This window comes from Cimex lectularius, unplaced genomic scaffold (genome assembly GCF_000648675.2).
Source record: "Cimex lectularius strain Harlan isolate CLEC.00 unplaced genomic scaffold, Clec_2.1 scaffold55, whole genome shotgun sequence".
In the NCBI taxonomy this organism is placed as follows: domain Eukaryota; kingdom Metazoa; phylum Arthropoda; class Insecta; order Hemiptera; family Cimicidae; genus Cimex; species Cimex lectularius.
The window spans coordinates 299,314-318,376 of NW_019392647.1; the positions used below are offsets into that span (position 1 = coordinate 299,314).

The 19,063-nt window shown below is 33.9% G+C and overlaps 2 protein-coding genes across 3 annotated transcripts in view; one reads left to right on the top strand and one right to left on the bottom strand.

Annotated features, from left to right (window-relative positions):
* Positions 1-10,054, top strand: LOC106665074 (cullin-associated NEDD8-dissociated protein 1). 2 transcript variants are annotated; one of them, XM_014391253.2, is made up of 20 exons: positions 1-259; positions 4,516-4,685; positions 4,751-4,964; positions 5,035-5,183; positions 5,245-5,388; positions 5,467-5,891; positions 5,953-6,092; positions 6,148-6,308; positions 6,374-6,579; positions 6,647-6,930; positions 7,001-7,132; positions 7,193-7,364; positions 7,424-7,557; positions 7,626-7,789; positions 7,848-8,046; positions 8,119-8,376; positions 8,438-8,626; positions 8,690-8,933; positions 8,996-9,142; positions 9,217-10,054. In XM_014391253.2, the coding sequence occupies exons 1-20, from the start codon at positions 218-220 to the stop codon at positions 9,345-9,347; spliced, it is 3,705 nt and encodes a 1,234-aa protein (XP_014246739.1). In that variant the 5' UTR covers positions 1-217; the 3' UTR covers positions 9,348-10,054. The 2 variants fall into 2 exon arrangements, with proteins under 2 accessions (XP_014246739.1, XP_014246740.1); XM_014391254.2 differs by having other exon boundaries at positions 5,038-5,183.
* Positions 9,827-19,063, bottom strand: part of LOC106665075 (transmembrane protein 205) — a 21,883-nt gene continuing 12,646 nt past the window's right edge. Inside the window, exons 2-4 of the mRNA XM_014391255.2 lie at positions 12,170-12,354; positions 11,930-12,093; positions 9,827-10,457 (exon numbers count right to left, since the gene is read on the bottom strand). Of these exons, the coding sequence (XP_014246741.1) occupies positions 10,161-10,457; positions 11,930-12,093; positions 12,170-12,354 (646 nt within the window). The 3' untranslated portion in view covers positions 9,827-10,160. The remainder of the gene's footprint in view (positions 10,458-11,929; positions 12,094-12,169; positions 12,355-19,063) is intronic.

Genomic DNA, 19,063 nt, shown 5'->3' on the forward strand with positions numbered 1-19,063 from the left:
TAAAAATAGGGATACAAAAGAGGGGATACGGAGTAAAGCACTGTGATGGTTCTGTGCTAAACTGCTCTCATGTCTTCGTCCGAGTAGACTTTTGTTGTTTTCTCGCCGGCTTTTCCCGAACGGAGGAACGGGACTTTTTTAGTTGTTGTTTTTTTTGTTTTTTCAAGAGGAAGAAAAAGAATTTTCGGCATAACGCGGTAACACGGATAATTTCGAAATGGCAAACGTCTCGTACCAGATAGCGAATCTTCTCGAGAAGGTATGTCCATAATTTTTTCAGCCTTCTCATCATTCATCGCCACCGGCCATTAAGTACATTAATATCGTAGATTTTCCATAGTTTTTTCGACGTCGTATAATGGCAAACGTCGAATTTACCAGATAGTTCTATTTTTCTTTTGTCAACGTTGACAACTACACCATGGAATGCCTTTTCTATTGTATGGCTGCCCTACCATTATTTGGAGGGTGCGTTAGTTCTGATAATATTAGCATGTCTTGAAGTCAATTGCAATTATTGATGTATTGTATGTACATTAAAAACAGAAAACAAACACAATTTTATTTAAAATTAACAAAATAACACTATTTACTCATCTCACCAAATAGTCAACATGTACTCAAAGTGTAGAAGAGAATTGTTATGGAGACCCCCCAAAAAACCCCGAAGAACTACCATACATGGGTCTGAAAATGATTAATACATTTGTTTCACTTCTTATTCATTCTTAAAACCTTATACCTTTCAGATTCCAAGCTTGTAAAAATAATAACATTAGAAATCATTAAGTCCAAGACTTCCTAGTATGCACAATGTCTATCTGTACCATAAGTTCTCCCTAACCATCCCAACCCTTGATAACCATAAATGGCTAGACCTCTTTTCAGCTTTGTTTTCTCCAATAAAAGAGCAGCATAGAACTGAATGTTTACGCTGTGCTCAATCCTCAGTTGATTTCTCATTTTTTGAAGACCTATCTCATTCACATAGTTATTTAATTTAAAAAGACACTTTCGTCGGTCTTAATCTGAGTTGCATTAGCTTTTAAAACTTCATTGCGAGGTTCTCCATTTGAACTCTGCTTTTTGGATTAGAGGGAGGGATGGGATCTGTTCCCTTTGCAATTCGCAGTCAATTGAAACAGTTCTTCAGTACCTAGCTGAATGTTTGATTTTCGGAGAGATTCGATTATTTCATCTCAGGTCATTCCTTCTCTCAAAAGTCCAAATTGACCTGTCTAATGGTTCGGATCCCCGGGCTCTACTACAGTATGCTTGCCATGCTTGGAACTATAGATTCTATTTAGTTGAGGAATTTAATTTTTAATTTATTATACAAGTTTCCATCATTGAAATTTTTTTATTCGTATTAAGTTTTATTATTAAGTACATTATGGGAAAATTACCAAGTTGTACAGACTTACATAATAATTAAAATAACATTTATGTATGAGTAGTAAGAAATATGTATAAATTTTGTAAACAGCATAACAAGCCAATTGCAAAGTAAAAATTAAATCTTGTGCATAACGTATTACAATACAAAATATAAATTTATTCTTGTTATCCATGTTATCGTGACAAGCTCAAGTGGTACAGCAGTAGAAGGTCATGGGTTTGAATTCCGTTTGTGATACTAACTTTTTCATCTCAACCAAAACCTTAGATAAAAAGAGTAATTAATTGAAACAATTAATATGGTCAATTATGATCACTAAACATATATGGATTTTAAAAAAATATAAACTTAATAGGAACAGTACAAATTATTTATTGCCTTAAATTCAAGTTTTTCTTAAAGGTATCTGATTTACACCCCAAGAACTCTTTGCTGCCAAATTTATCATCAAAAGCTCACTGATAAAAACATATTGATCCATATTATGTGCAACAAGTTCAATGAAATACAAATAAAACATATTAAAATCTCTATGAACCTATTAAACATATTAAAACCTAGGAACTAGAAAATTTATTTTACTTGATAACTCCGCACAATAATAGTTCCCAAACTGTGATTCTCAAGGGTCATGAGTCGGCCCTCCTGAGCCCAAACACCATATTCCTTTTCCTCTCATCTCATTTTAAAAATCCACGTATTTCACAAACCTTTTTTGGACCCTTTTCCAATTTATTGAATAGCATACTTATATAAAATAGCTAATGATCTGGAAGACAAAACTCATTTCTTTTCTATATATATATTTCTATTCTCTGTTTTTTTCTACAATTAATGCATGTCTATCCAGAGTTCTACATTTAATTTTGAAGTTCAAATCGTATGACAATTGACAACAATCTCTGAAAATAGCCAGAATTAATTCCTAGTTGTATATACTTATTTTGAGATTGTGAGATGTGGTCTGGTGTAACACCACACACATTGTATATACTTTTATAAGTATGTTTCATTGATGTGCACAAAATTATAAAATACAGTATTTCTACCATAGTATAGTGGGTCACAAAATGATTTGTACACTTTTTTAAATTTTCTTCTTTTCTGACCACCTTTCCACAGATTTTACTTCCCTTCCTGATCTGAATGTCATTTCACACTGAGATCATATCGCTGAATTCCTTGACTCCCATCTCCCTCTCTTCTACTTACTAAGCCCATACCCCACAGTATCTCTGCCTTTCCGAAAATAAACCCCTGGGCCATGATCTTAGTACCCCAAAAATCCAACGAAATCCACCCAAAAAAACAATGTAGTACATTACATCTATCTGCAAGGCAATATTTCCCTCAACCTATTTCCCCATCCAGTGGAAACTATAATAATGATAATATATTTTACGGAATTAATCCAATTTATAAAAAATGTTAAAATATAGAAATGTACAATATAAAAACAAAAATAAGAAAATAAAGGAAAAAATTACTTAAGTATTAAACAATATGTAAATTAAGAAATTAGCTTAAAAGAATGTTTCGTATTATACCTAAAAAAGATCATTTATCATTGTTATTTTGAATGTTTAAATTGGCATTGTAAAATAATATAACATATTTTAAAATGTTACATAAATAATTAGAAAACAAGTACTTACATGTTGATTAGAAAGTCAAAATAAGAATAAGTGTGTATTAGATGAATTGTACTCAGTAATATGTTTAATTAGAGATAATATAAAGTTAAATATGCAAGTATGTACATAAACATACATAGCTGTACAAAAGTGCAAGTTAAATAATTTAATCCATATTTGCTTAGTGGTGCACACATATTAATTATATCTAAGGTTTTTGATCGAGAAGAAAAATTAGTGTCACGAATGGGATTCAAACCCACATCCTTCGAATGCCGCTGCTCTAACAACTTCGATCCACCCAGACACCAACTCCCCATCTCAACTCATCCTACAACTGTTTGAATTTTCCGTTTTTTTACCATAATTTCAAATATCATATAATCAGGCGTCAATTCTCAGTGACTTATGAAGTGGCCATAGTGAAGTAATTACTTCTTTTAATTATTAAATTAATCTATATTAGCTTAGTGGTCATAATTGGCCGTATTAATTGTTCCAATCGTGTCAAGCTCAAGGTTAGAGCGGTGGCATATTGAGCCGAAGGTTGTGGGCTCGAATCCTGCTTGTGATACTAATTTTTCATCTCATCCAAAAACCTTAGATAAAAAGAATAACTAATTGGATTAAATAATTTATATGAAAAACATTTTACTGTTATAGACATAATGAAAGCTATTTTATCTTAAAATGTAGTAAAATTAAAATATATCGTTAATAACCCTAGTACTAAAACCACACAAATCCACCTGTGCCCTGTCCTCTTATAGGTCAATAAGCCTCCTTCCTATTTTATCTAAAATCTTTGAATGACTCCTCCTTAAAAGGCTAATTCCCATATTCGACTCTGAAAACTTAATTCCTAATTATCAATTTGGATTTCGACATCACCATTCCACTGTTCAGCAGTGCTTCAGAGTAGTCGACATGATATCCTTGGCTCTAGAAAACAAAAGATACTGCTCAGCCCTATTTGTGGATGTTACAAAAACTTTGGCCGAGTGTAGCACCCCAGCCTCTTTAATAAGTTAAAACTTATCCTCCCGCACACCTACTATTTCATCCTGATGATTTAAAGTGAGAATCAGTGCTGATTTTTCACCCATCACAACAATCTAAGCTGCCGTATAAAAAAAAATATATATAAAAAAAGCCAAGATTACAAGCCTTTAATAAATGCAAAGGGATGGCATATAAAACGTTTAAAAAATGTAAATGGTATTATTTTTCATAGTTTTCTGAGTAAATGAATAGTTTATTAGGGTTCAAAAATGTCATTTTTGTGGAACACCTAATACGCATTATTTTTTTAATAAATAATTTCATGGAACATATTGTTGAATTGCCTAGGTTATTGCCCCAAAGGTTTTAGTTACAAAATAAAATTAAAGAAGAAAATACCAAAAAAAGAAATGTTTCGATTCCAGTACATATTAACAAACAATTCAAAGTGATAACCACAAATCTCTTTTTTTTCCCCAGATGACCTCAACTGATAAAGATTTTCGATTTATGGCAACAAATGATTTGATGTCTGAACTGCAGAAAGACAGCATTAAACTTGATGATGATTCTGAGAGAAAAGTTGTAAAAATGTTACTCAAACTTTTGGAAGACAAAAATGGCGAGGTGCAAAACCTGGCTGTCAAATGGTAAAAACGTTTCTCCTGTAAATAAAGTCTTGTTTATTTATAACTCAACTGTCGGTGTTTTGCAGTCTTGGCCCATTGGTTAACAAAGTCAAGGAGTACCAAGTAGAAACGATTGTAGATTCTCTCTGTTCTAATATGGTATCGGACAAAGAGCAGTTGAGAGATATATCTAGTATCGGTTTAAAAACAGTCATTAGCGAACTTCCTCTTGCTTCTAATGTTTTAGCTGCTAATGTTTGTAAAAGAATTACAGGGAAATTAAGTTCAGCAATTGAAAAGGTTTAGTTTGTTTTGATTTTTGCTCATTTGTTCATATTCAGAGAAAAAAGAAATTACACTATTTTATCAGCAGGAGGATGTTTCGGTGCAGTTGGAAGCTCTGGACATCTTAGCAGATCTTCTCTCACGATTTGGAAATCTTTTAGTGTCTTTCCATCAGACAATTTTAAATGCTCTTTTACCCCAGCTGGCCAATCCGCGCCAAGCTGTTCGTAAACGGTAAAGCCTTGCACTTCAAAACTTGTTTATTATGATTTTTTTAAATCGTGTTTGTTTTTAGTACGATCGTTGCATTAAGTCATTTGGTGATGTCTTGCAATCAAACCCTTTACAACAAATTAATTGAATATCTCCTAGAAGGCTTAACTCGAGATGCAGAAAATTCAAAAACTAGTACTTACATCCAGTGCATTGCTGCTATTTGGTAATACTCATTTTCTTATTTAATTATATTTCATTTTCATCAATTTTATTTTATTATTTTTATTTATTTATTTTTTAGCCGACAAGCAGGTCACAGATTTGGAGAACATTTAGATAGGGTTATGGTCCTTGTTGTAAACTACAGCGAAAAACCCGACGACGAACTCAGAGAGTTTTGTCTTCAAGCTTGCGAAGCTTTCGTGCAGAAATGTCCCAAAGAGATTACACCTCACATCAACACTGTCAGGGAGCTTTGCCTCCGTTATTTGACATATGATCCCAACTACAACTACGACGAGGCTGACAGCGATGCTGCTGGTGTTATGGAACTTGATGACGTCGACGAAGAAGAAGATGATGATGACTATTCCGATGACGACGACATGAGCTGGAAAGTAAGGAGGTCATCTGCAAAATGCCTCGAGGCGATAATTGCCACAAGGCCTGAATACGTTCCAGAACTGTACAGGGTTGTCTCACCCGCTCTTATAGCTAGATTTAAAGGTATCGATATCTTTCTGTTAAAATGTAACCTTCTTATAATTACTATTATACATCTTTTTAGAAAGGGAAGATAATGTAAAAAGTGATATTTTCCATGCATATATAACTTTGTTGAGACAAACTAGAAGCACTGCGGTCAACAACTTGGATCCTAACTGTATGGAAGATGAAGATTCTCCCCTGTGTTTGCTTCAGAAACAAGTTCGTAAACGGTTTTTTATTATATTATTTTGATTATTGAAATATATTCTTTTAGGTTCCAGCTCTTGTAAAAGCAATTCAGAATCAGATGAAAGAAAGAAGTATAAAAACAAGACAAGACTGTTTTGCTTTATTAAAAGAATTGGTGACTGTCTTACCAGGAGCTCTTACAAATCATATTCCAGCTCTCATCCCTGGTATCCAATATTCTATGGGGTGCGTAACAGAAATTATTAATTAAATGTTGTGAAACAAATTGCTTAAATGGATTTTTTTTCCAGAGATAGAAATTCAAGTAGTAACATGAAAATCGACACCTTGTCTTTCATGCACTGTTTGCTCACAACGCATTCAGCAGAAGTCTTTCATACGTACATGCATGTACTCGTACCATCTGTAGTATCAGCAGTTTCAGATTCATTTTACAAAATAACAGCAGAAGCGTTACTCGTACTGCAACAGTTGGTGAAAGTATTAAGACCGCTAGGTAAAACTGAGCTTTGTTTAAAAGAAATACTGTTTTAATATAATATTATTATTACTATTATTTTTAGATGTACCCAGCGAATTCAACTTTGCACCATTTACTCATGAGATTTACCAGTGTACTCTGTTACGCCTCAAGGCTGCTGATATAGACCAAGAAGTTAAAGAAAGGGCTATTTCATGCATGGGTCAAATTATTTCCAGCTTGGGAGACCATCTGAACGCTCAGCTCCCCACCTGCCTTCCCATTTTTCTTGATAGACTTAAAAATGAAATAACAAGGCTTACAACAGTCAAAGCCTTGACCAAAGTCGCCTCCTCTCCTCTTAAGATCGACCTCAGACCAATTTTGGTAATTCTGATGTTCTTAAGATATTTCCCTTGAAATGTTAAATTTAATTTTTTCCCCTTTTGACTTTTAGACTGATGGGGTCCCTCTTCTTGGTTCGTTTTTGCGTAAAAACCAACGCGCTTTGAAACTGAGCACACTCTCACTGCTTGATACTTTAGTCAATCATTATAGCAGTACACTTAATTTAAATCTTCTGGAAAAAGTAAGTCTATTAATTAAAGTTTTAATTCTTATCTTTGGCTAAGCGTTTATTTTATTTTAGGTTAAAGTCGAATTGCCACCTTTATTGAGTGAATCAGATCTCCACATTGCCCAGTTAACACTCGTGCTACTCACTTCTATTGCAAAGTTACAACCGACTGCCTTGTCAGATCTCAACAAACCTTTTATGCTCCCTGAAATTTTAACCCTAGCCAAATCTCCACTTCTTCAAGGTAAAATTAAACAATTTATATTAAAATGGCAACTGGTTTAAGTATTAAAATTCTTTTAGGAGGAGCATTAGCGTCGCTTTTGGACTTTTTGGAAGCTTTAGCAGTTGCTAATCTTCCAGGGCTGAATAACAAAAGGCTATTGGAAATGCTGACCGCACCAGTTTCTCAACACCAGCCTCCTTTGCACAAACAAGTAATATTTTTGATAGTTAAAAATTATTTAGTTTATTTGAATAATTTATTTATATTCCCCACCCTTAGGCTTTCCATTCTTTAGCTAAGTGTGTGGCTGCTGTTACTGTCCCATGGCAAGATGAGGCTCTCTCTGTTGTCCTGAGGCTTTTGTCAGACCTACAAACTGCTCCAGGAAGTGACCAGCAGCAGATATTCGCCCTTCTTGTGATTGGAGAAATCGGAAGGCACATGTAAGCTATTAAAAAATTTTTGTTTTTGTTTTTTTTATTGTTTAAAATTTATTTACAGAGATTTGAGCGAAGTGGAAAATTTAAAAGACATAATTCTCACATCTTTCTCTCACCAATCCGAAGAGGTGAAATCAGCTGCTAGTTATGCCCTTGGAAGTGTAGCTGTTGGAAACTTGAAACAGTACCTGCCATTCGTCCTGCAAGAAATCGAGGCTCAACCTCGTAGGCAGTATTTATTACTTCACTCACTCAAAGAGGCAAGTGGGAATTTTTAAATTTTTATTTATGTATATACAAATAATCGTTGATTATTAATGTTTGTTTTACAGATTATTTCATGCCAAAGCAGCAGCGCTGAGGGTGTCAATGTACTCTTGAGCTATGTTCCATCGATTTGGGAACTTTTGTTCAGGCACTGTGAGTGCTCAGAAGAAGGTACGAGGAACGTTGTGGCTGAGTGCTTAGGAAAGTTGACACTCATTGATCCTGGTTCACTACTACCAAGGCTGCAACAAGCTCTCAGCTCCCAATCTCCTTTGATGAGAACAACTGTGCTGACAGCTGTTAAGTTCACCATTTCTGATCAGGTACGTCACCGTTAAGATTTTTTTCCCACTTTTATTTATAACTTATTGAATTTTTTTTCAGCCTCAAACTATTGATCCATTGTTAAGATCAAGTATAGGGCAGTTCCTAAAAGCATTAGAAGATCCGGACTTAAACGTTAGAAGAGTTGCGTTAGTAGCGTTTAATTCAGCCGCTCATAATAAACCATCTCTCGTCCGGGATCTTCTTGATTCAGTCCTTCCTCAGCTCTATCTCGAAACAAACATAAGAGTAATTGCATTTATCTTTTATTTATTTCTCAGTAAAATGTATTAAAATATATCATTATTTTAGAAAGCACTGATTAGAGAAGTGGAGATGGGCCCTTTCAAGCATATCGTTGACGATGGTCTTGATATCAGAAAGGCAGCATTTGAATGCATGTACACTCTCTTAGACGCTTGTCTCGACAGGCTTGATATATTTGATTTCCTCAATCACTTAGAACACGGACTTAAAGACCATTACGATATCAAAATGCTCACTTACTTAATGGTTGCTAGGCTTGCCCAACTCGTTCCGACTGCAGTCCTTCAAAGTAAGCCTAGTATTTTTCTTTTTTTAAATTGATATAATTATACTCAATTTAATTTATTTTAGGATTGGAAGGATTGGTGGAGCCATTGAAACATACGTGTACATTAAAAGTAAAAGCTAATTCTGTGAAACAAGAGTATGAGAAGCAAGATGAACTGAAGAGGTCGGCGATGAGGGCTGTAGCTGCACTCCTTACAATACCAGATGCTGGTGTGTATATTTTTCTATCAATACATATTTGTATGAAATGTTATAAAGTGAGTTTATAAGGACCATTTTTTTAGACAAAAATCCTCATCTGAGCGAATTTGTCACCCAAATCAGAAACACTCCCGAGCTCCAGGTGATATTCGATTCGATACAAAAGGATTCATCTCTGCTCAGTCAGGACTCAAATCAAATGGATCTGAGCTGAGGACCAATGCTAAAAGGATGGCTCCACTCCGTTCAGAAACAGTGATTTGTGTGCATTGCACAAATTTTACAAATGAACTGCTTTTGAGAGAGTTCGAAAACGTTGAATAGTAACAATGTATAACAGAAAACAAAATCGTTGCTTTAATTTTTTTTGTGTAAAGGATTGAGTAAATTTAATTAATTGGATCTGTTATTTAATTGAAATTTTTTTTTTGAAAAATCACATAATCTTTTTTTTTTTGAAATATATAAATATATTTGACAAAAAATCAAGCGTCATTCATTCAAGTGTATATATATTTTTTAAAAAACAATTATTAAAATATAGCCTTTTGTTCATTGCATTTTTTATTCTATTATTATTATTATTGTTCAGAAAAAATGCTTTTTTTCATACTGATAATGCGCAGCAGAATCATAATTATTTTTTGTCAAAAATGAGCTCGGTGAGGCACAATTAAAACAGATTTAGAATAATATATTTACACTTTTTTTAATTTATCCATCGATAATAGCTAATACTGTTTTTAGTTGTGTTATCACATGACAATAAATAATATCATTTGCACACAGGTGAATATAAAGATACAATCTTTATCATTTTTTAATTTCTATAAAAATCGATATACTTATTAGAAACAGAACTAGTTTAAATAAAAAAAAGGAACTTTAATGTTATGATTAAATTATCATATAAGCAGTTTTTATATGTGAGATTCATTTTTTCTTCCTTTTTTTCATGTTTTCAAATATTCTCTTTGAGAATTTAAAATAAATATTTAAAAATTAAATTGTTTTAATAAAGTTAAATTTAAACCGGGAGGATACTAATAGATCCAGCTATGTAAAAGAGCTGTGTGAACGTGCATAACATTGAAATTATATTCGCCAACGCCATGATGCTGTGTTTCTTCCTGAAGCTCGAGTGTATCATCATGTAGTGTGGACAGTACTGTAGCCTTCCCGGTTTGTGTGATGCTATTTCTTGGCCGACGCCTGGCTCAGTCAGCTCGATCTCTTTTTTAGTGTCCATGAGGCGGATGACGTCTGGGGCAACATACAGGCGAGCAAGGAGCTCCAGTATGAAAGACGTCGATATTAAAGACATCTGAAACATAAAAATAATGAATTAATTAAATCTCATAACAACTTCTGGGTAAATGCGAGTCGACACCCTAACCACTCAACCACCTGTTCCACTAGATTAACAAAAAAAAAAAAATTCCGTTTGCTGTCAATTGCAAGTTTTGGTATAGAGGTTATGGGGTGTTGTGTTCACTTTTGGTCCACATATGTTTGACTTCTTTCATCTTCAACAATAATAAAATTTTAGCCAAATCTGTACCATGTAAAACCATCTCAAACAAATTTGAAATTTAAGAATGGTACAACTTAAAAAATGTCAAACCACCGTAACATTAGAAAGAAGGTTACAGAAAAACCAACAAAGATACTATTCAAAGATTTATTTACAAAATCCAATTTTAAACACATGTGGGAGATTTTATCTGTTTTAATTACCACTAATCCTTTAAAACAGATCAAATATTGTTGTAAGATAAGGGAGGATTATCTAAGGGATAATTAAAAATATTAAGAGTGGCCACTTTTTTGTCTCAGTGTAAAAGCTCTTATCTGTGCACACATGTAATACATGAGCCTATCACTTCTTGCAGTCCATACTTCAAATCAAAAGTCCAAAGACAAATTGTCAAAGCTCCTAGCTACATCACTAACCTCTCTAACACAAAGACCTCAACATTCCTTTTGCCAGTAAACTGTTTTTTTGTCAGTGTAGCCACTTTTATAATAGTCCATGGCACATATGTAGAAATGTGATATCCCGCCATCTCACATATGTGCCACTCACATAAATAAATACATTCACTCTCAACACACACTAGAAACAGATAACTGTTTTAAATACAATAAAACAACCCTGTTTCTTCCAAAAAATCAGAACATGAGACCCAGATACTCACTGTCGTGCTCAAGAACAATTCTCAAAATGGGTGGCATTCCTGTGCGCTCTCTATATGAAGCCTAGGAATTGCAACTTCAATTAGGTGAGACATATTGAGCAATTATATGCCAGACAAAAGTGGGATTTGCCCCAAAAGTAAGTGTCCATGTGTCAACCTTAATCGGGTGGGGATGACCCTTCTTCTACAGGTCAGATCCTCCAAGTGCCACCTGGAGCATTCTTTCAACCATGCGTTATTGCGTTAGAGGGCAGGATTGCAGTGGCAAGTTCGGAGATTAGGTTTCACAGCTTAAGCCACCTCATCCGCCATTTCGTTACCCTCCAGACCTATGCACCCGGGGTACCCAGACAACAACCACCGTTCTACTGAGAGATTTGTATTGATCTCAACAACATCTTGCTCTGTGGTCTGTCTACTGACATCAGTCAAACGAGAATGGAATGATCAAAGGTGTTCAAGCTACAGGTTTACCCATTAGTTGCAAGCTTTAAAGATATTATATTATTATTTATTAGACAGTTAAATCCTAAGCCTATGGTAATATAGTCATAAACATTTTTTTTTAAACTTGCATGAAATTTAAATAAATAATTACCTGAAACCAGTGACTGTATTGCCACTGAATATGCGAATGAAGCATCGAGAAAGCAATAAGGTTCAAGGCGCTCAAGATGCAAGTGAATGTGAAGTACCTAGGGAAGAGCACTCGCTGTACATCTCCGAAGGCATGCCTCGAAAGTGAGAAATACAGTGATAAACCTAGATAGAAAAATTGCATACTATAATTTACTATTAAAATAAAATAATAAAACGACAATTGTAACAAAGTACATACCGGAGACGAATGTCATCCAGAACTGCGCTCCCATTTTCAGCCCAAAGCATAGCAAATATATTACTGTGGTGCATGTCGAATAAGGCTTTGGTGTTGTGGTTTGAGACCGAAAAAAATAGCTGAATACAAAACAGAGTGCTATTAACGCCGTGGCATGTGCTGGTTGATTTGATCTAGTCAGAGTCCTGGGAAAAAAGAAAAGGAAAAGAAAATAAGCAATTCATTAATTAAAAAATAGAGTTTGTTCAATCAAATTTGTCTAAAAAAAAAACATTAAAAAAGTTTAGTTTTTAAAATTTGGACTACCTATATCTCAGAAATTGTTGCAGCTATTAAATTAGGTTTTATCAGTCTGTATTAAAATTTAGAAAAAAATTGTCAAGATTGTTAAAAAAACTAGTCATTTTTGACAGGGAATAAAACTTTTTAAATTTTAAAACACAACTTTTAACAATAATCACAAATTTATTGTTATTTTGGTAGATTTTAATAACTTAATAAATAACTAAAGTACGGCGCCTTGCCCTCTAGAGCTATGCAATGCGCGATACGACAAGTGATGCGATATGCAATTCGACACCGCATCGCTTACAATGTGTATTCCTTGCCTAAGTACTTAAACAGACCGCACACCAGAGCGATAGCGATGCAACGCCGATAATTATCTAAGGTGTATCGGTTGCGACACAGAGTGTCAATCGCTCCAGGCGATAGATCGGCGCGATTCGTCAGTGAATCATGTAGACTCAACGGGAGGACGTCTCTCCTGCTATTTCTTTTGACAAAATAGATGAACACAACCCTAGTTTATGGAACTATTCTTTAAAAAATTATTCAAGAACTAATTTAACAAGAGTAGCTTGGAAGAAAATGGCAGAAAAGCTGGAGCTGAAAATATTGTTAAGATCACATTGGTGTACCCAATATTTTATTGCTTTTTTGTTTTCGCTGGCTTAAGTACCAGGAAGCAATAATGACTTCCTCCTCTGAGGAGCTCATGATTACAATTGCGTAAAAAGGTATTACTACTATAATAGACATCAACATAATGGACTAGAGTGTCTGTCGAGTTTACATATGCAAATAAATAACAAATACAGAAGTAAACATATTAAAATTAAGAAAAATATTATTTTCTAATAAAATGAAAATTAATTAAAATTAAATTTATCCACCAAAAACTGTCCGTATTTAAAGCAGTAATGGTATATGAATAAAAATCATCCCAATTGACTCCATTTAAAATGGCTAAACACTGATCATGCGACAAAGATCTCCTGTTATATTAAATTCTCCAATTTCATTGACATCATAGTTGAACAGTGAACAATTTTGTCTCCAGGGTTGATAATCGAAGTTTATCATTTTTGTTCCTAATTTAAAAATTAAGCTAGCCTTATTTATACTAATGGATGATGTAATCTAGCGATGATCATGGCGTGACTGTAGTAAAGGTGGAATCTTGTTTCAGATACAGTGACCAATAATCTGTTCCTTTCCCTCAACTTGAGCTTCTTCAAAAATGTTAAAGCGAGGTCACTTATATTCGGCACTGAATCTGTTTAAATTCATGGAAATTTCGAGTTCCTGTGCTCTTTCGAACCAGACCTTAACCCAACCAGTCTTTAACCTCACACTTTCATGTGTAATCAAATTAGCCAACTTGTTGATCATTGAATGTTTTGGCAATAAAGGTGGACTGTAATTTAAACTTAAAAAGAAATCAACTTGACGTGCAAAATTGGGCGTATTATTGGGACGGGATAATATTCTGTATACAGCGGACCGTTAAAAATTTTCTAAATCTATATATTCTTTATCCCCAAATTTTAACTATTTATAAAATTTTATTTTTAAATTTCCATCTTCTGTTTGGTCGTAAATTACGTTTATTGTTTTCAAATATCATAATTTTTGATTTAGCGGTATTAAATTTATGTTTCCAGTAGACACAATACATTTCTAAATCTTCCATCATTTTTTGAAACACGAAAGGAGAGTCCAGTTTAGATTTTAGCTGTAAAATATCATAATAAAATTCTATTGACACTTTAGGATTTGTTTTTGATATATTATAGTAAATGATTCGCGGATTATTCTTCAGGTGGCTTTGTTGCTCACAAACATGTGGATATTAGCGCCAGATGTGGTCTCCAAATTTGATGACATTTAAATAATATCAGAAAACAACACTTTAATGTAAAAAGATGCTATGGTATGTATCGTATCGCTTGTCACTTTGCTCCAGTGGGCACGAGAGCGTTGCGCCGATAAAAGTCATATCGGGCGATTAAAGATCGCTTCATGTTGCATCACTATCGCATCGCTCCAGTGGGCATTGCGCCTTACGCTTGCCTTCATTACCTATCTCACTCGTACTATTGTTTAAAAATAATTTAAGACTTATTGATAGGGGTTACATCATTACATGTATACATTGTGTAAATTAATTGTTATTTGAATCATATATATACATAAGTTAAGGTTAAAAGACAAAAGATTCTAGCTGTAAAATATCGAAATAAAATTCTATTGACACTTTAGGATCTTGTTTTTGATATATTATAGTAAATGATTCGCGGATTATTTTTCAGGTGGCTTTGTTGCTCACAAGCATGTGGATATTAGCGCCAGATGTGGTCTCCAAATTTGGTGACATTTAAAAAAGAAATCTAAAAATATCAACGGTTAGAATAAACAAACTGAAGGTGCAGACGTCAACCGGTTAAAAGCTTTAAACGAAAGACTCCATTTACTAGTCAATTGCATTTTACCATTTCTAGAAACAGGTATCTCAGCCATTGTGATCGTTGGGTGTATACACCTCGCAAAACAACTTGAGACTGAGCAGCGGAAATTTGTTTTCATAGCCCACTTTAAATATTATGAGGGTTGGAACGAGCACTTTGTTTTACTACCTATTTATGAAAAGTTTACGATTTTAAAATTTTCAGTGAAACGTTTTGACGACCGTCGCTTTCTACTCTGCCAAGTTTTAATTTAATTTTTTGCTTTAGCAGAGTTTTTAAAGAATTGAATGAATGAAAAATAAAAGAATGTGCTTTATTCGTTGAAATCGGTTAAAGCGTTGTGGCGCTGTGCAAAGAAAAAAAATCTGGAAGAGGTAGAGAAAGGACGTTGTATTTGTTATTTAGTTTTATTTACTTATTTTATTTTTTAGGAACAGTTTGGCTTCGTTGTGCCAAATCTGAGAAAAGTCCTAACGGATAATTTGACGGCAAACATGCATAAAGTTGACCCCTGTGATTATTAATTAACACAAGACAGATTTTTATAAAATTCTTCTTGACTTCAATCTCTAAAGATAATTAAATGGCTTAACTTCATTAAATGACTATGGCATAAATGGTCTTTGGCATAGGTGTTAGCAGTTTTTGAAATTTAGGAATAATTTAGGTATTTAAGGAAAAATTTTGATAACTAATTTAAAAAGAAAAAGAAAAAATCAGGAACAGCTAGAGATAGGACGTTTTATTTTAGAACAGTTGGCTTCGTTTTGCCAAAGTTGAGAAAAGTCCTATCGGATAATTATACAGCTCTAAAAATAATTTTTACGACTTTACTAAATGTATAAATTGTCTATGGCATAAATTTACTGCTGAGCACTCCTCTGTTACATGATGTGTTGTTTCTTCAACGTTTTTTTAACGGCGAGTTTCATCCAATCAAAATTAAATGAAAATCATTTATTTGTTAAATAAAGAAAATAAGCCCAATCAGAAAAGCGTTTTCATTGCTATATAACGTTTTTCTGAAACGCAAGAAGAAAATATAAAGCGAGTTACACCTAAAGAAGTAGCACAAGAAAGTAAAAATTTACCTGCTAAAAAGACTCCAGGATATGACATCACTGGAGAAAACTAAAACAACTGCCGAAAAAGGGGATAGTTAAACTAACATACATATTTAATGCTGCAATCATACCGAAATATGTTCCAGCATCTGGAAATTCGCAGACGTCATTATGATAAAATAACGGGAAAACCGGGGAACGAGGTCAAATAATATAGACCGGCAGTCTCTAAGCTTTTCGAAAAGTTATTATTAAAAAGAATAAAACCCCCCACCCAAAAAAAGAAAATCATCCCTGAACATCAATTTAGATTCCGAACAAGACATTCAACAATAGACCAAATTCACCGAGTAACGGACGTAATAGAAAAATCCCTTGAAGAAAAACAAATTTGTACTGCTTAATGTCTCACAAACTTTTTTCAAGTTCTGGCATCAATAAACTAAAAGGGATGCTACCAAAGCAGTGTATGTTATCAGTTCCTACCTAACTGACAGACTGTTTAGAGACACATAAGAAGACTAATATTCAAAATTAACAACATTAAATGCAGGAGTGCCACAAGGTAGCATTTTAGGTCCATTTCTTTACTTGTTATACACCAGTGATTTTCCGCAAATAGAGTAAGTCAAAAGTGCAACATTTGCAGATACGGTGATATCAATGCTGTGATAACATAAACGAATGGACAAAAACACGGAAAATCAACCTTACCAGCTTAAATCAGTACATATAAACTTTACCAACAAAAGTCGTTCACTTGGGACTATTATATTATACAGCTAAATATCTGGGAATGACCTTAGATGCCAAGCTGAGATGGGAAGTGCACGTGAAAAAAAGGACAGAAATAGGTTTAAAATATAAACAACTATACTGGCTGATAGGACAAGGCTCCAACCTTACTATACAAATTATTATTATACAAGCAAGTCCTAAAGCCTATGTAGACATATGGTATTCAACTATGGGGTTTTACCAAACACAGCAATATCAAAATCACACAAACACTCCAAGATAAAATTTTACGCAGCATGGTCAATGCACCTTGGTACGTAAAGAAAAAGGATCTTAACATACCTGAGGTCACGGCAAAAATACAAAGATTTGCCGCCAAACACCAGTTTCGCCTCAGCCAGCACGATAATGTGGAAGAGACCAAACTCCTACACAACCGAAACACCGTCAGAAGGTTAAACCGAACAAATCCATTTGAACTTTCTTTCCTATACAACGTTTTTCTGAACCGATTTTCAAATATTTTTCAAAAGTTTTCATAAAATCTAATTAACCTGGTTATGTATGCATTGTAGTGGTTGACAGGTACAACGGTAGGCTACCGTTTGAAAAAGTTAGTTTTTAACTTTTTAAATAATTGGGACAAAAAATTGTAACTATTGCAATGTTTGAAAGTAGAGATGTCACTACATAACCTAATAATTTTTTTTAGGCTGAGGAGATTAGATTAGAGTAGGAACTCGAGTTCCTCACTGAAGATGGCGCAATTCTGAAACGTTTGAGTTGAGTAGTTCAAAAATCCGACCCAATGCCGGTTCAGCATGATATAATGTACTTCCTTGTAACTCAATATCTTATATATTACAGATAATAATAAAAATAATAACCGTAAAATAATCATTCGACAATTTACTTTTCTTTATCGGAGTGCTTTTTTTAAGTAATTCTGCAAATGGTATTCTAGTTTGTTCACTTTCATGTACAGTTCGTCCTCAGTAAGAACATCTATATTAAAATATTTAATTTTATAGGGCCTGAAAAAACAACTAAATGATAAATATATTCTGCTTCCCTCAGATCACACAAACCACACATTTGCCACATATCTAATGAATTGTGTGATGTCTCTATGTGATCTGTGGGGTGATGAATCTTTATTTGGTCGTTACAGATGATTTTGGTTCACCTACCCTCGCTGGTCTGGTGTGTCATACAGTGACGACCAAAAACAAATCTAATATTCTATAATTTAGATTTGAGAGCTCACACTTTACTTTCAAGTTTTGCCTAATTAAATGTCTCGTAATTAATATAATCAGTATTACAATTTAATTTATTGAACAACCCGTGATAAATTCCTCCTCTGATCTTTAATTCAAAGATCTTATTTTCACTTTCGATTATCTCATATTTTATATGAACAATCTAAACAACTAGCACTGACTAAATAGATCTACGCAAACGTTTTGTTTATAAACATATATAAAACGTTTGCGTAGATCTATTTAACTAGTGCAATACCGAAAACCTTAAGGACCTAATTCAATGACCGTAAAATGGAGACACGAGTTTTCTGAACTAGGTCAGACCAGTTAAATAAATTCAAATAAACCGTTTAAATTAATCCATGAGGCCCGCATTATTACGCAGCGACATTTGTAGCCGTTATAAATCGAAATTGATGACCGGATGATTTTAAAGATTGAAACTAAATACCAAGGCTGTTGCAAACTAAAAAAAGAAAAGAGAAATTTGACGTCAAAGACCTTTCCTCAAATTATATTCTGGTCTACGTGACTCCAGCCATAATTGGCATATAGGCGCAATGATCTCTTCTGTTCCTCGAACATCCTAGGGCCGATGGCAAATGCAAATCCTCGATTCAGAATTTGAAAAATATTAAATTGGTCGCCAATTAGGCGAAAGCTTAAATATTAACTGACCGTTAACTACCTTAATCTCTGTCATTAGTTGAATATAGTTGGCAGTTTGAAAAGAAGATTTTTATTTATTAAACTTCTATGGACATACTATTACTGCAATTTTTTTGTCTCTAGCATAATTACTATCATCGTCGTTTCCGATAATTTGCCTGTCATCGCTTTTGGTATAACAGACGCCTTTCGACCTTTCGCAATCGCACAATGTCACACAGAAAAAATAATGAAAATATGATAGAGACATCTTCCGCCTTAGAATCTTTACCCAATACATTCGAGCTAATAAATACATTCATTTAAACAAGCCATGCAACTTAAAAACCAGTTGTTATTGGCAGGGAAGCTCTTGAGAATCAAGTTCACGATTTGTAGTCTACTGAAAACCTGAGATATATGAATGAT

Bases quoted from the DNA above. Each gene is read 5' to 3' on its own strand.
- LOC106665074 (XM_014391253.2), top strand. From the start codon at position 218: ATGGCAAACGTCTCGTACCAGATAGCGAATCTTCTCGAGAAG. The intron at 6,093-6,147 runs GTTCGTAAACGG...ATATTCTTTTAG, and splicing joins TGTGTTTGCTTCAGAAACAA to GTTCCAGCTCTTGTAAAAGC. The intron at 8,934-8,995 runs GTAAGCCTAGTA...AATTTATTTTAG, and splicing joins TCCGACTGCAGTCCTTCAAA to GATTGGAAGGATTGGTGGAG.